The 15,820-nt window shown below is 49.9% G+C and overlaps 1 protein-coding gene and 1 long non-coding RNA gene across 3 annotated transcripts in view; one reads left to right on the forward strand and one right to left on the reverse strand.

The window, feature by feature from the left end:
* Nucleotides 1–2,110: 2,110 nt before the first annotated feature.
* On the reverse strand, nucleotides 2,111–3,341 carry LOC137228052 (uncharacterized). The gene is made up of 3 exons (XR_010945121.1): nucleotides 3,237–3,341; nucleotides 2,937–3,011; nucleotides 2,111–2,501 (listed from the first exon to the last, which is right to left on the reverse strand). It is a non-coding gene; the product is annotated as an uncharacterized lncRNA (long non-coding RNA).
* Nucleotides 3,342–3,510: 169 nt separating this feature from the next.
* IPPK (inositol-pentakisphosphate 2-kinase) overlaps nucleotides 3,511–15,820 on the forward strand; it is a 50,092-nt gene continuing 37,782 nt past the window's right edge. The window contains exons 1-4 of one of the 2 annotated variants that reach the window (XM_067744937.1): nucleotides 3,662–3,737; nucleotides 11,711–11,758; nucleotides 12,905–13,002; nucleotides 13,869–13,964. In XM_067744937.1, coding sequence (XP_067601038.1) covers nucleotides 12,991–13,002; nucleotides 13,869–13,964 — 108 coding nt within the window. In that variant the 5' untranslated portion in view covers nucleotides 3,662–3,737; nucleotides 11,711–11,758; nucleotides 12,905–12,990. Of the gene's footprint in view, nucleotides 3,738–11,710; nucleotides 11,759–12,904; nucleotides 13,003–13,868; nucleotides 13,965–15,820 lie in introns of both variants that reach the window. The other variant, XM_067744936.1, reaches the window with a different exon arrangement.

Raw genomic sequence — 15,820 nt, forward strand, 5'->3', positions numbered from 1 at the left:
ATCCTCTGGCTCACTTTGTGTCCCCTTTCTTGCCACTTTCCAGCTGTTTCCCCTCTGTTGCTGCCACCTGTGGTGCCTGGATCACTGCTGACAGCATGTGGTGACCCCCCCAGCTTCTCAGCTGAGGTTGATTCTCCCCACAGTCATTTCAGTGCAAGCCAAAGGCGTGCGCTTGGTTGGACAAACCTGGATTACTTCCCTGCGCTTCCTGAACCAACCACTGGGAATGTAATTCTTGATTGCACAGCCTTGAGGCTAGAATCAAGTTCATTTAAGTCAGACCACACGGGTTAAATAAAGGAAAAGGTACTTCCCCTAATAAAAACTGGGTTGATGCTATAAAAAAGAAGGGAGTGTGGATCCAGGGTATGAAAAACAACTGATAAACCCTGTTTATCTGGGACCCCTTTCTCATGTCTTTCTTTTCCAGCCTTTCCTTCTCCCAACCCCTGCAGATGAGCCCACTCTCCTTTGTGTCCCTCACTGTTTAACCCACCATGATTCTTTCAGAGCATTTGTCCCTTTGATAAGGTGGGTGTGGTCCACCCTAGGAGCATCTGTGGAGAATTTTTAAACAATCATAAAATCAAGATTTAATCTTTTAAATAACCATACACTAGTAATTCTAAACAGTGTCAGTGATAAAATGTTCCTTGAAAAAAACCCCCAACAAACCAAGATACAGAACATTTCCAGCACCACAGAGGCTTCCTTAAGGAAATGGTTTTTTTTGTTGTTGTTTGTTTGTTTTTGCGGCACGCGGGCCTCTCACTGCTGTGGCATCTCCTGCCGTGGAGCACAGGCTCCGGACGCGCAGGCTCAGCGGCCATGGCTCACGGGCCCAGCTGCTCCGCGGCATATGGGATCCTCCTGGACCGGGGCACGAACCCATGTCCCATGCATCGGCAGGCGGATTCTCAACCACTGCACCACCAGGGAATCCCAGGGAAATGTTTTGATACTTAACAATCTGATCCGAATTCTGCATTCACAGATGCTGAGAAAATCTCAGACATGTTTAGAGATGTCTGAGAAAATCTCAGACACCCCCACCTTGTGGGGGTGTAGGAAGGCCTTCTCACCCTTTGTGAGTGTCCCCCCCACCCCCCCAAGTAATCCCCCAGTCCCCTTGGGGATTACTTACCTCCAGGAGTGGGCTGTTTCTGCCCCCATTTCTCGACCATCCCTGGAGTGGGGCCTGAGCCTACCTGCGCCAGTCCTTTGGGGCCCAGGGTGGGGGAGATGTTCAAAGCTATCAGCTCATTTTCCTGACTCACTAGCTTCATTTCACTACTATTCCCAAGGCCTTGCCAGGTGCTCTAAGCTGTTCTCAGAGTAGGGTCTGCAGGTCTCTCCTTGTTGAACCACATACCTGAGGCTGGGTTTTCTTCATATACTTCAACCCTAGCAATATATTGCAACAGATTCAATGCAGAAGCAGATGTGAGACTCCAGCTATCTTCTATGAAGCCAGACTTTAAAGAGATTTGCAAAAATGTGAAACATTTGCCACTCTTCTCTATATTTGGGGGAATTATAGCTACGTTTTAAAAAAGGGTAATATTTAAAATGAAAATAATTTTAAAAAATGTTTTAATTTATAATATGGTAAACATAGAAAGATATAAGCCATATTAGCAAAAACTTTTTGAGGCCTTCAATCTGTTTTTATTTCTTGGCCACACCACACAGCTTGAAGGATTTTAGTTACCTGACCAGGGATTGAACCTGGGCCCTTGGCAGTAAGAGCATGGAGTCCTAACCACTGCACTGCCAGGGAACTCCCGTCAATCATTTTTAAAAAGTATAAAATGGTTTTGAGAGTAGGAGTCTGAGAATCGCTAATCTAATTTAATCCTCATAGCAGCTCTATAAGGTGGTATCATTAGTCCCACGTCAACAGTGAATAAATTGAGGCCCAGAGAAGGGAAGAGATCTGCCCTTCGCTTCACTGCCATTAAGTGGCAAGGGCAGAATTCAGACCTCCTGCTCAAGGTATATCCCTCAAGATTCAACGAAACCTACTCCTCCTGTAGGCAGATAGGGTAGGGGAGGTCCCCGGAAAAAGAAATCCAGGCATGGCTTTCTTTTTAATACATGGACTCCCGTATTTTTAAAAAATTTTTTATTTATTTATTTTTGGCTGTGTTGGGTCTTCGTTTCAGTGCGAGGGCTTGCTCTAGTTGCGGCAAGCGGGGGCCACCCCTCATCGCGGTGCGTGGGCCTCTCACTATCGCGGCCTCTCTTGTTGCGGAGCACAGGCTCCAGACACGCAGGCTCAGTAGTTGTGGCTCACGGGCCCATTTGCTCCGCGGCATGTGGGATCTTCCCAGACCAGGGCACAAACCCGTGTCCCCTGCATTGGCAGGCAGATTCTCAACCACTGCACCACCAGGGAATCCCCTGGGCAGGGCTTTCTTGACATAAGAAAAGCCATTTTTGGCCTAAGTCATTTTAAGCCTGGCCACAACGCTTGCCCTTCAACAGGTCTCAGTAATGATCTTAAGAGAAAAAAAGAACAAACTATTATCAGGCAAGAGAAGTAACAGTAGCAAAGATAATATATCAGTAGTAAAGACTCTCAATTCTGTTTCAATGGTAAAGAGTAGTCTGAAGTGCTCAACTACCAGATCAGCTGGGACCTAAGGGATGATGTAGACCTTTTCTGACCCTCATGACTTCATTCAACTAAAGCTTGGACTCTGACTGCCCAAGCCCTTTATGAATACACATGTTACCTTAGCTTAAAACTTCCTCAATTTTGCTCTTTGGGGAGACACTGCTTTGGGAAAAAGCCGCAGCATTCTCCTTACTTGTTGCAAGTAATAAATCCTTCCTTCTCCCACTCTTTGTCTTCTGGCTTGACACCCACCAAAAGGCAAAGCCAGTTTTTCAGGTAACACTCCGACAAGAGCGCCATTTAGGAGTCCGCTTGCCTCTTTGAGCTACGTATCCTCATTTGTAAGGTGTGGACCACAATGTTTCCACTTCCTGGGACTACTGGGGTGATTCTGCATCAGGTAAAGAGCAAACGAGGATATTAATAACCCGCTGAGTGAGAAATGTATCCCATTCTACAGAAAAGAAGGCTGAGGCCCCATGACTAAGCGGGCTCCAGCTCTAGGGACCACCCGCCCCCGGCCCGCCTGGACCATCCCCTTCCAAGCTCCCGACTTGCCTGGGCGTCCCCCGCCCCCAGCCCCACTGGGACCCCCTGGCTCCTAGCGCGCCAGTACCGCTCTAACCCCAGCCCGCCTGGACTCATGTTCCCCACCAGGCCAGTGCTGGTCGCCGGGTAGCAGACGGCTCCGCCCGCTTGCCTCACTTCCGGCGCCCAGGCCGGAAGCCTCTCTTCCGGTTCTCAAGATCGCGCTCAGGAAGTGAGTCACTCTGCCAGCACCTAAGATGGCCGCCAGTCCATCCACCACCGTGGTCAACAGAGGAGAAGCGGGAGCGAACCCGGAAGTTGCCCGGCTCGGCCATGGGAGATGTTGGGGGCGTGGCTTCCGGCGGCCAGCGCCTGCGAGTGCGGGCGGCTGGGTCTAGCTGAGGCGGCGGCTGACAGGAGCTCCTCCCCGGTCGGCTGCGGCTGGTTCCTAGGCGAACCCGCGGCCCTCAGCTCGTGGCCCCGCGAGGCTCCAGGGCCGCACCGTGGGATGGACGAGGGGAAGATGGACGAGAATGAATGGGGGTACCACGGTGAAGGCAACAAGAGCCTAGTGGTGGCCCACGCACAGGTGAGCGGTTGACTGTCGGCGCGGTTCAGGGCCCTTACCCTACTCCCGGTGGGTTCCGCGTCCCCCAAGCACCCCCTCCGCTCAGGTCGGTTCTGCATCCCCTCAGGACCCATTACCCCCGGATCGGTTCCCCAGCAGCCCTCCTTCCGGTCGGTTGCGCGTTCCCCCAGTGTCACTGCCCCGCGATAAGTTTCGCGTCCCCCCAGCATCACCCCACCCCGTCGGGTCAGTTCCGCGTCCCGCTGGTATCACCGCCTTCCCCCAGATCAGTTCCGCGTCCCCCCAGCGCTCTCCTCCCCGTAGGTTGGTGCCATGTCTCCCCAGCACTCCCCTCCCTCCAGATCGGTTCACTGTTCCTCCAGTGTCACCTTTTCCCCCCGGTTTTGTTCCGCGTCCTTCCAACGCTCCCCATCCCGGCCTCACACGGTGCCGCCTGCGACTGCCCAGCTGCGGTGAGGCCGTCCCGAGTAACCTTAGGGAAGATACAGGGTACGGGCAAGGTCAGGAGAAAGAAGCAAAGTGCTTGGGGTGCTGTTACCTCCCTGAGATGCAGGGAATTGCTGTTCTCCTGCTGCTGTTGTTAATATTAGTGGAGCATTGTCTACAGGTTCTTCTCCAGAATCTTTTAGAATTGAAAGAATTTCCCTTTCTTAATTCAGTAAGGAAGAGAGTTTCAGAGAGTGCAGTGACGACTCCCAATGAGTTGAATCCAGGAAGAGAAGCTTGTGGATTTGTGTGAAGGCCCAGATCTCTCTGACATCTTGCTGTCTAATGCAACCAGGCAGGAATGTGGTGGGCTGGGGGAGGAGTGATAGGTGTCACTGAGGGCTTAAGAGTATGGGAGTTGCAGTTACACAGAGCTGGGCAGAATCCCAGTTCTACCACTGCCTGGCTCAGGCTCAGTTTCTGCATTTTCAAAGTGGAACTAGTAACAGAATCCCCTTTGCGGAATTGATAGAAAGATGAGGAGCTGGACAAGTTATGCGAGTGATAACTATCATCCACCTTGGACTTGGCGGTTAAAAGCGCTGACCCAGCCCAACAGCTCCCGTGGGGAGCTCATCTTCCAATGCCTCAGTAAGATTGCATGGTATATCATCATTTTATGTAAAGCTAATTAAGGCTTCTTTTGGCTAATGTACTGAGTTTCAAAAGTAGCCTCAGATGAAGTAGCAAGTTCCAGACTCAGCGTAAAAGAACACCAGGCCTTGGGCCCTCAGATGCCTTCTCCATTGTCCCTGACAAGCATGTGTCTACCCTTCAGGGCAACTGGCCCCTTCCCTTCCCTTGTTGCACAGCCCCAGGTGTTAGGGTCATGTTTCTTTTTCCTTTTTTTCCCCCCTTTTAAACTGAGTCATCAGGGTATCCTGTACCTGTTCTCTTCATTCTTTATTTAAAATCTAAATTTGCTTTACTATGCTCATTCCTGCTTTGTTGTTGTTAGCTCAACATTTGAATTTGAAGATTATCATCACGAGTAGTCTTGTAAGAAAAGGTTCCCACCAAGTGAAGGCGCTGAGTAAAGGGAGAACTCTGACCCTTGCGTGTGGAGAAACCTTTGTGCTTTGCCTGGGCCTTGAGGGAGGACAGAGCCCTGGAAGGCAGCTTTCAGGACCCTACTGTGCCCAAGGAGAGGGTGTGTGTGTGTGAGTGGGATAGAAGAAGGTGGGTGAGCACCAAGTATTTCTGCTCCCATGGGTGGACTCTCCAGACCCACCTCGTTCATTCTGAAGTAGAGGGTGACCCTCACCAGGTTTCTTTCAGATCGGGAGACGGTCTCTTTCTCAGAGGGGGCATCGTCTACTTTCAGAATTGAAAGGTCCTTAAAAAGTGATGAGTCTATCCCCTCTCCTTTCCAGTGTCAGAACCCGACATACCTTCAGCCAGCCAGTCCTGAGGCCTGGCATCTGCACTGAAGGAACATGGGATAAGACACAGACAGACAGCCTTCCAGGCTGGTGGGTTGGGAGGCTTCCAGGAGCACAGGACTTGAAAATGGGGCCTGGATATGGAGGAGCTAAGTGCAGGCCGAAGGAGGCCATAGCGTGGTGTGTGCTCAGGGTTGGGCAGTAAGAGATGACAGTGTGAGGCCTGAACCATATGCCAGTTCTTGACAGGTTGCTGTCAGTTTTCCTGTGGCCCAGTGCTCAGCATCCTTGGGTCCAGCTGTGCAATTTAACCCTTTCCCAGGCACTGGCCCTTGGCCCTGGCACTGACCCTCTGAGGTGCTCTAAGGCTGTGGCCAACCTGACACTGTACTCTAGTGGGTGCCTGGAGTCCCCGGCACTGACCCTGTGGGGGGTCTTGGGCAAGGACACTTCCCTTGTGGGCATGTACTTTCCTTTCCTTACTGTAGCCCGAGGGTGCTGTCACTTGTTCTAGTGGCTGTGCCAGTTCATGCTGAGCTGTGGTCACGAAGCCTGGCGCTGCCCTCAGGTGCGCTGCTGCCAAGTGGGATTTCTCTCCGTGTGGTGGTGTTGCTTTTACATCTGCAGTGACTCTTCTTTACCTTGGTCTTGTTCGCTTTGGCTTGGCATCCTGTCCTGTGAAGGTCACTGTAAGTCTGGTTTGTCATTTGATCTCGTATGTGCCTTCAGTGTGGAGAGTCACCCAGGGCAGGCCAGGCAGACTCCTCCCCAGGCACTGAGCTGCCTTCCAGCTGCCCTCGCCTCTGGGGTGCAGGGCAAACAGGGGCCCACTCCCTTTATCACACTAAGCTGTTGTGATGTTTTCCTCCTGTTGACAGAGATAACATGAAAGACCCGCCAACCAAGATCTTTTATCAAAAGTTTGTTCCTGATCTTTCAGGTTTTATAGCCTTTCTAAGATTCTGATTGGGCTTCAGATCCTTTCTGCAATTGTTTTGATGCCCTGGGGTGTTTGTCCTGAAGATACGGGGTTCAGGCAGTCAGGAGCTGTGTGTTTCTCTTCTCTTGTGTTTTAGGATTTGTAGATCATACTTCTTAATGGAGCTGTTGGAAGCAAATGAGTTGTTCTCTCTTTTTTTTTTTCTTTCTTTCTTTTTTTAATGGCGTATTCCCAAGTCCTGGGCTAAATTTTCTCCTGAATCTAGTATAAGGAGTCTTAACGTTCTGTTGCCTATAGTATTTTTTTTTAACAAGTAACTTATTCTGCATTTGAGAGTTTTAATGATATTCATACAGGTTGATACAGCTGATGTGACTTCTTGGTGATGTCTCATTGGAGAGCTGTGCATGTAGCCCTGTCTTTATTCCTGGGATCACCTGCAGTTGAAAGGTTAGGATTTGTTATTTCCAAAATATATTCCCTTTGGTGGTTTCCAGTCCTGGCCTTGGTGAGTGCTGAGCTCTGCCTTTCTAGCATGTAGGGGTCTGCTGGTCTAGGTCTGGTATCCTAAGGTGGCATGGTCACTTCCCCCGCCCCGACAATACCTTCTTCCTCCTCAGCAGAACTCAGGACAGCAGCTGCCCCTTTTACCAGGAAGGTAAGGAAGGTTTCTGTGTCTGCTGCAGAAGGACGAGACCACAGCACTGGGTCACCTACCTCTTGGTTTGTTTGGACACCTGCTCTGTGGCCATCGTGTGGCCTTGGAGAGCCTGGGGTCCTTGAAGGCTCCACTCTACGCACCCTCACTGTGCATTCCATGCATTTGTGGTGTGTCTTTATAAAACATTCTGATTCTCTTCTGACTGTTGGATTTTCCATCCTTTAGGGACCATCTGAACACCTCTTCTGCTGCAGCCCCTAAGTGTCCTTCCCCCAAATGTCACCTGGGCTTACATCTCCACTGTCCTGTCTCCTACCTCACAACTTGCATCCGTGTCTGCTTCAGTCCTGAGGCAGCTGTGGGTCCATACAGGCAGGTGAAACATGGGATGGAAAATGTCCTGCCCATTCCAGACACCTGCTGTCCCCACCTGTGGTCTCCACCTCCTGTCTGGCCTCCCTTTGGAGTCCTTGGCCCCCCTTTATGACAGGGGTTCCCAACCCCCGGGCTGTGGACCGGTATGGGTCTGAGGCCTGTTAGGAACCAGGCCGCACAGCAGGAGGTGAGTGATGGGCAAGCGAGCGAAGCTTCATCTGCCGCTCCCCATCGCTGACATTGCTGCCTGGACCACCCTCCCCGCCACCCCCCGGCCTCCGCCGTGGAAAAATTGTCTTCCACAAAACTGGTCCCTGGTGCCAAAAAGGTTGGGGACAGTTGCTGTATGAGATGTCTCGAGTCACCCTCCATCTGTTCTGTCTGAGGCTGTCAGCCCAACAATGCGTCCCACACCTTGTCCCTCTTATCCTTCTGTGGGCCCTGGGGTGTGTTTCTGGTTGTCTCTGGTCAGCAGAGGCAAGTGACTTGGCTTGGTATTCTGTCACGGGTATTCTGATGGAAGACCTGGGCTGTGCCCGAGTGGGGTGTCTGTGGGTGGTGGCCTCACTGAGAAGCAGGGCTGAGCCATTTTGGGATGCCTGGGGCAGCACCCTGCGGGTCGATTCCTTCTGCTGTTGTTGTGTTTATCTGTCTCCCTTTCCCTTGAAAGTTGCGTGATCTCTGCTTCCCTGGGGTCTTCTTGGGGTCCCATCCTGGGTTATATCCTCACTCTGGTGGAAGACCTGACTTGGGCTTGTCCTCCAGCAGTGAGGCTTCAGCGACTGATCACTTCACACCTTGTCTTTGCCAAGAGGCCCTGGAGTCTTAATTCCACCCACAAGTTTCCTTCCTTGGGCTTCACATGGGCAGGTGACCCTTTTATATATTGTTTTTGTGGTCTTTTATTTTTATTTAATACCAATCATTTGTTCCTCTCTCTGCCCCAGAAAATACAGAATACTAGAAGGAAGAAAGTAAAAAGCATCCAATGTCTCCCTACTAAGAAAATAATTTTTGTTAACACTTGGTGCACTTCCTTGTATTATATGCTTTTATTGGGTACTTAAGCATGCTTATCTGTCTGTTTTTGTTTTCTGCTTTTTCACTCAACCCTACAGCATAAATATGTAGATAATTCTTCACACAAGTTTTCAAGGCTGCAGAGCACTTAGGCAGCCAGAGTTCCTGTGCTGTCAGACATTCACATTGTTGTGCTTTTAGAGCTGTTGTGAGCCAGGCTTTGCTGATGTCTTGGTGTTTTGAGGACTTGGGTGGGTTCTCAGAGGGGATCGAAGGAGCATCTCCTAGGCCTCGTGGCACATGACATGCCAGTACTCCCCCACCCCTGCCATGGCCTGGGACCCTCACAGCACTGAATGCTTTCTATTCCTTTTATAAGTGGCGTGTTGTACGTTTTGAGGTTGTTTAATGTGTATGTGTTTATATGTGTCATTTCTCCATTCACTGACTTTTTCAGTTTGTTAAAATCTTTGATTTTCATCTAGTGTTCCACGGTATGAGAGAGCACACCATGATTTTCTGTCCTCAAGGACAGAGAAGGTGTGGCCCCGGCCTAAGATTCCCTGTCCTGCTTTGGAACAGGGAAGAGCTGCTTCTGCCCCAGACTGTGCAGAAACTCTTGTTAAGCCCCTCTTCTTAGTCTCACCCCTTTCTCTTCGTTCTTAGCATTTTAGCCTAGACACTATGAAGAGGGTATGTTTTAAAATCTGGTTTCAGATATTTAGTTTAAAAGGAAAGGAGTTGTTTCCTTCACAACTGGTTAAGACCTTGTGAGCTTGCAGGGCCCTGGTGCTTACCAGATTATGCGTTGATTTCAGCTCCTTCGTGGGAATCTCCCTGTGGGTGGCTGGATCAGTCCCACTCCATGCCATGGGTGGCCCTTGGACTAACTGCGTCTTTGTGCCAACCAGGGCTGGTGAGGTTGATTTCTCACCTTTTCTCTGCTATCCACTTGAATAGGTGTTGTCTGGTCCCATGGCCAGCCTCGTGGCATGTAACAGGGCCACCAACCCAGCCCAGTCAGACCTTTACAAGGGGCAGTTAGCACTCGCCGTCCAGAATAGGTGTGCCCACTGAGTGCTTGAGTTTGTGGAGACTGGCCTTCAAGGCTGACACTGTGGCTCCTATGGGGCAGGTGGGCAGTTTCTGGCGACGGTTTTAAATGGGTCCCTAGAGAAAGCAGTTTTCCTTGAAGCAGACACAACATGACACTCAGAATTTCTTAGCAGGTCTTGAGAAACAGTGAAGTCCAGGTGAGAAGTGAGTGTGCTTTTAGGGGGGCTGAGTTTCTGGAATGTTGCCTAGAATTAGGGTTTCTGCATATCAGCTTTTGTTTTTCCTTGAATTTTTTTTTTTTTTTTTTTTTTGGTGGTACGCGGGCCTCTCACTGTTGTGGCCTCTCCCGTTGCGGAGCACAGGCTCCGGACATGCAGGCTCAGCAGCCATGGCTCACAGGCCCAGCCGCTGCGCGGCATGTGGGATCTTTCCGGACCGGGGCATGAACCTGTGTCCCCTGCATCAGCAGGCGGACTCTCAACCACTGCGCCACCAGGGAAGCCCTTTCCTTGAATTTTGATGGACTCCTTGGCCAGTTGATGCCCATGATCGAATATTGATGTCTGCCTGGATTTGGGAGGGGTTAGGCCCATGTGCACGTCCTCGACCTTTGCTTCCCCAAGTCTGAGCTTGGGGCTCAGGGAGATGATGGATGTCTGGGGTTTTGAGAAGAGTGTGCGTCATCTGAGTGGGGCAGGAAGTGCCAGGGGGTCTGTGGGCTAGGGAAATGGATCTCGTCTCTATGGGCCTTCCTTGCTCTCAGCCATGTTTTGGGTTCTAAAGCTGCACTTTCTGAGCCTCTTCAATCACCAGCTCCTCCCACCCCACCTAGATCCCAGTGCTCCAGACAGTGCCCGAGCTCCTGCACCTCTGCTCTCCTTCTCCTGTTCACTGCTTCTCCCTGAGCACAGTCCAGGTTCCCGACCCAAGCCCTTCTGCCTGGAACTCCCTATCTCCATGGGAATGGTTTCCAAAGTTGTCCACATGGAATTATCTCCCCCATTACCAAGGCTCTACAACACATCCAGGTTATTTCCTTGGAGAATCGCCATTTCAAAGGCTGCACTAGTTTAAAAGGTTATTTTTTTCCATTTTTTAAACTTTTGTTTTTTAACATTTTTGTAATGTATGTTATATGAGCATTGTAAAAAATTGGAAAACCCAAATAAACAGAACTTTAAAAAATAAGTTCCCAGTTGGTGCTACCTGGACACGCGGTTACCTATTCAGAAGCCCTTTCAGACAGTTCATACAAACTCAGCATGCATATACTTTATTTAAAATTTTTTGTTTTACAGACTTTAAAAAATGAAGAGTAATAAATCTACAGAAAAGTGGTCAGATCATATGTGTATATACAGCTTGATTATGACAAAATACATGGACCCGTATTCTCATGACCAGCCCCTTCTAGAGCCTTTCTTAGGGACCATCCCACCTGCCAGAGATCTTAGTCTTGTCTGTTTTTGAGCTTTACATAAATAGAACTATACCCATGCATCATTCTCTAATACATACACACACAATACACACACACACACACGTTTATGTACATATTTATATAAAGATAGGTTAATTCTATAAGCCCTATTCTGTAATCTTTTTCATTTATCAGTAGATGATGACTGTACCTTTGTGTCTGTAAATACGGATCTTCCTTATTTTCTTGTAAATGACGGCATAGTATTTCATGGTCTGGAATATGTCCCTCTGTATTTAACCATCCTACTATTGTTGGATGTTTAGGTTTCCATTTTATTTGGAATTATAAACAGTACCTTTATATGCAGTAGCTAAAATCTTCTGTGCATCTTTAATTAAGATAAATTACTGGGAGTGGGCTGGCTAGGTCAGAGAGCACAGGTTTTCCTGGTTGCTCTGTGTCTCCAGACGTGTGGCCCAGTACTGGCCCCCACCTCCTCCCCGGGGCACTGGCTGCCTGTGGGGCTTCCAGCATCTGCACTGCTGAGGATGGCTCCTTATCCACAGCCACCCACCCTTATCCCCGGGCTTTGGGTGGGTACTAATCAGACTTTGTTTTATTTTCCAATAGCGTTGTGTGGTGCTTCGTTTTCTGAAGTTTCCTCCTAATAGGAAGAAGGTAAGATCAGTGGATTTGCCACCCAATCATTAAAATAATTATTTAAGAAAACTTTGATTTTTTTCTGATGCAGAAGTTTTAATGCTAACTTTAGAAATTTGAATATGATACAAGCATTCAATGCCGAAAGCAGTGTGTCCATCTTTTGTGCTGGATTCAGCACTTTGACCTGCTGGGGTCACTATGGGTCATCATGGTTAGTCCCTGGGTACTGAGCCAGGAGCCTCCCTGACTAGTTCAGAGAGCTCTGCTTGTGGCTGGGGAACCCAGGGCCAGGTCTTGGCTTTGCCTTGGCGATTTTCTTACACCCTGCTGCCTCAGTTTCCCCATCTGTGGAATTGTATCAATGAAAATGAAGTCTGTGATGCTGTGGTAGACAGTCAGTGTTACAAGTCACAACAGGCAGTTCAGATGGAGCCTTGTGTTTCTATTCACTGAGTCAACCAGGCAGAGTACCGTGGATACCCTCAGAAAGCCATTGTTGTTCTGTTGTATGCCTGCTGACCACTGAGTTGCAGTGTTTCTCTACATTGAGGCGGGATGTCATTGTGGTGTTTATCTAAGTGGTCGCAGCGGTCAATATGGCATAGCCCTGTGGGAGCCTTTACTCTTTCATGGTCTGGGGGGAAGGAGGGAGGTCCAGAGGGGCTAGGTGTGAGCATAGGCTCTTATCTTAAAAGGGGAGAAGAGGCAGGAGCTGCACGTCACACCCACACAGTGGGGGCAGGGCTGGTGGTTGTTGGATGATGAGTAGAAATTGGGCTCAAGATCAGGGTGTAGGAGACATGAGTCACCACCTCACCTCGTTTGAGTTATGGAGAAACAGCCAGAAAAGAAGGTGAGGTGGATGGCTGATGGGTATCAATGGTGGCTGATTGTGCAAATGAAGGGCACACTTGCAGGTTAGCTTCATAGAAAGAAAAGTGGGGACTGTGGGAGAAAGCTGGGGGCTGCCATCACAGTGGGGCTGCAGTGAGATCTGGGGACAGTGTGGTTAGTGCAGAGAAAGATGGCACAGGATGGGAGGGTGCAGCTGCTGAAGAGAATTGTGCAGGGTGGTTCTGTTTCTGTGGAATCCAGGTGGAAACTAGAAACATCTCGGAGGCTGCCTCTAGCCCCCCTCCCCTCCCCTCTATCCCCACTCAGGGTCTACAGAGCCTAGCCTCGGTGAAGGGCCAGCGTTCTCTGGATGCCTCTATTTTCAGTTTTTCCTGTTTACATTTATTGAGGCAATGTCTTCCAAGGTAACAATTCGCCTTTCTTTATTATATAAATGGCACTGTGTGATGCCAGCTGCATTATTTGTGGGGAGTTGTGTGTGTTAATTCTGTCAATAAGAAGAGCTTTTTGTCAGAAGCCCTGTGTCCACAGCTCTACGTACGGAGCCACTGGGCGTGTTCTGGGGTTTTTTGACAGGCTTCGTTCTAATACAGTAGTCCCCCGGAATGCAGACTGTGGTCTGCCTGTTTTATGGTGCCTGGGTGGCAGCTCAGACTGAGACCTCCCCAGAGCCTGAGCCATGTGTCAGGCACCTCCCAGCCTGCGGTTGAAGAAGACAGCCCTCTCACTCCTGAGCGAGACCTGTGATCAACCCTTTGCACTTCTCACCTTGGGTCAGAGTGAGGGATACAGGAATGATTTCCTGTCTCACCTAAATCTCACAGCTTATTGATTCTTTAAGAACCTCTGAGGAGAAAATATTTTATTTCTACATCTAGAAGCTGAAGAATAAAATCTAAATACTGATTTTTGGATGGGACCGATTTTTAAAGTCGAATTCCTCAGAAGGTGTGCACGGGCCACTGGCGGGATCCACGTGTGTTCCTGGTGGGGAGGAAGGCAGGGGCACAGATATGGTTCTCAAACTTTGTTTCACAATCACATGGGGCCCTGAGTACAATGCAGAGGTGGGCCTGGGGGCCCTGTGGGACAGAAGCTCCAGTGAGTGTGGCAGTCTTCATGATGAGGCTTACCTTCCTCCAGGTCCAGGGCCACTGGTGGCTTTTTGTGGCCACATACATGGCAGCCCTGTATGTGACAGGGGCTTGTGGTGGTGTCAGAGTCTAGGAGGTCCCGGTCGTTGAGGTCTTCTTGTCCTTCTCTTTTGCAGACCTCAGAAGAAATATTTCAGCACCTACAGAACATAGTGGACTTTGGCAAAAATGTCATGAAAGAGTTTTTGGGAGAGAACTATGTTCATTGTGGGGTAAGTGATTTTTTTTTTTTAATGTAGTCTAAATTCATGGGCCTGTTCTGTATCAAAGTACCAACTTCTTATTTATAGTTTGGAAGTTGCTTAATGATACCACCCCCCACCCCCCACCCGCAGCCCCACTGTGTTAGTTACAAAGTTTCCAAGTGCTTTTCTCATTTGTTGCACTGTGAAATAGCAGAGCAGATAGTGTTATTCCCATTTTCTAGCATGAGGTTCAGAGATACTTTCACTTGCTGAGACTCCTGGTCTTCACCATCCTGCCCTCATGGAGGCATTCAGTTTGGTGAGAGCTCTCTAGTGAGGTCCAGGCAGCAACACTGACCTTCAGTGGGCACCTTTGAGCAAGTTAGGGAGAAAAGGGGATCCCCATGCTGGGAGGTGTGACCTGGTCTCGTGGGAGAACCTAGCTGAAGCCCATGTGGGGTGATGGCCTCCACCTACCTGCAGGTGGTCTGCGTTGCTGGCTTTTTCTGGTCTCAGCGACTGAGAGGAGTGCCTGTTACAGGCAAGGTCTGCTGTTCAGACACTCATGGAGAGGGCAGTGTAAGAAGCCACAGTGGACTGGCCCTGTGATCCTGGCAATCCTCAGAGCCAGTGGCCTTGGTCCATGCCTGGGACAGCCATTCTTCTGTCTCCACTTTGATCACTGCTGCTTCTCTGCTTACACTGGTCTGACTGCTTGTCTTAGATCAGAGCCCTGAACAGACTAGCAGGTTTGTCATTTTGAACAGAGAGAGCACTGCCTCTGTTTTGTAAATTCTGTACCTTGTGTCCATCCTGAGAAAAATGATACCAAGAAGGTTGAGTAAAAGTTTCTTTGAAGCTTCAGGATTGCCTAGCAAAGTAGAATTTAAATGGCTCCAACGACAAAACATCCTCCAAGGAGGGTCGTCCTTTGACAGCTTAGGAAGTACTGTGGATGGTGTTGCTTTGGGTCCCTTAGGGCTCTAGTCTAATCTGTAGGCTGGGACTAAGGATCCTCTTCCAGGGTGGCCCAGAGCCGTGGAGCTGGCAGTGTGGTGCTGACTGTTGACTGGGGGCCTCAGCACCTCCCAGTGTGGACTCTCTGAAGGGCTCTGAGCATCCTTGTGACTTGGCCCTGACTCCCCCAGTACACCATCTGAGGGATGACCTGTTTGGGAGTTGTGTCTGTCGTTTCCACAGCATCCTGGGGCCTTTAGGCGTCATCCCTAGGCAGAGTGGGACTACACAGGGGCAGAGGTCACTGGGGCCATCCTGGGGCTGGCACCGCCCCTAGTGAGGTCCCCAGCTGTCCTGTTGAATTGTGAAAGGCTGAAACCCACCACCTGTGAGAGCCTGAGTCTCTGAGCTATCTGCGTGCTGGGTGCCACCTACTTCTTGGCCTGGACGATGTGTGAGTGAATGCAGGTATGCCAACTACCAGTGTCCTTCTTGGGGAGAGAGCATGCTCATATGGCCAAGTGGGAGTATTTCTCTGTCTCACAGCACTTGGGGGCTCTAGACTTTTCTTCCAGGAGGGGCCAGCAGTGAAGGAGAATGGTGAAGAGCTTGGGGTTCCAGCCAGTGGCAGCCCGGCAGGTGGGAATAGCATTGGGGTGTCCCCCCAGGGCCCAGGGCATGCTCTAGCTCCAGGTTTGATTCTGTTTGTCCACAGTGCACAAGGCTCTGGGCATATGAGGTGAGCCCACCAGGTCACATTTCGGGAATATTCATCCCGTTGACATACCTCCTTCACGTGAAGACACTGCCAGAGTGAAACACAACCTGCTTTTCCTCCAGGTAGTTGTAGTATCAAGAGAGGACTGCCACTCAGGCCCAGCACTGTTGAAATGTGGGATACAGAGCACATCTCTGGCCTGAACAAG

This window comes from Pseudorca crassidens, chromosome 7 (genome assembly GCF_039906515.1).
Source record: "Pseudorca crassidens isolate mPseCra1 chromosome 7, mPseCra1.hap1, whole genome shotgun sequence".
Taxonomy (NCBI): domain Eukaryota; kingdom Metazoa; phylum Chordata; class Mammalia; order Artiodactyla; family Delphinidae; genus Pseudorca; species Pseudorca crassidens.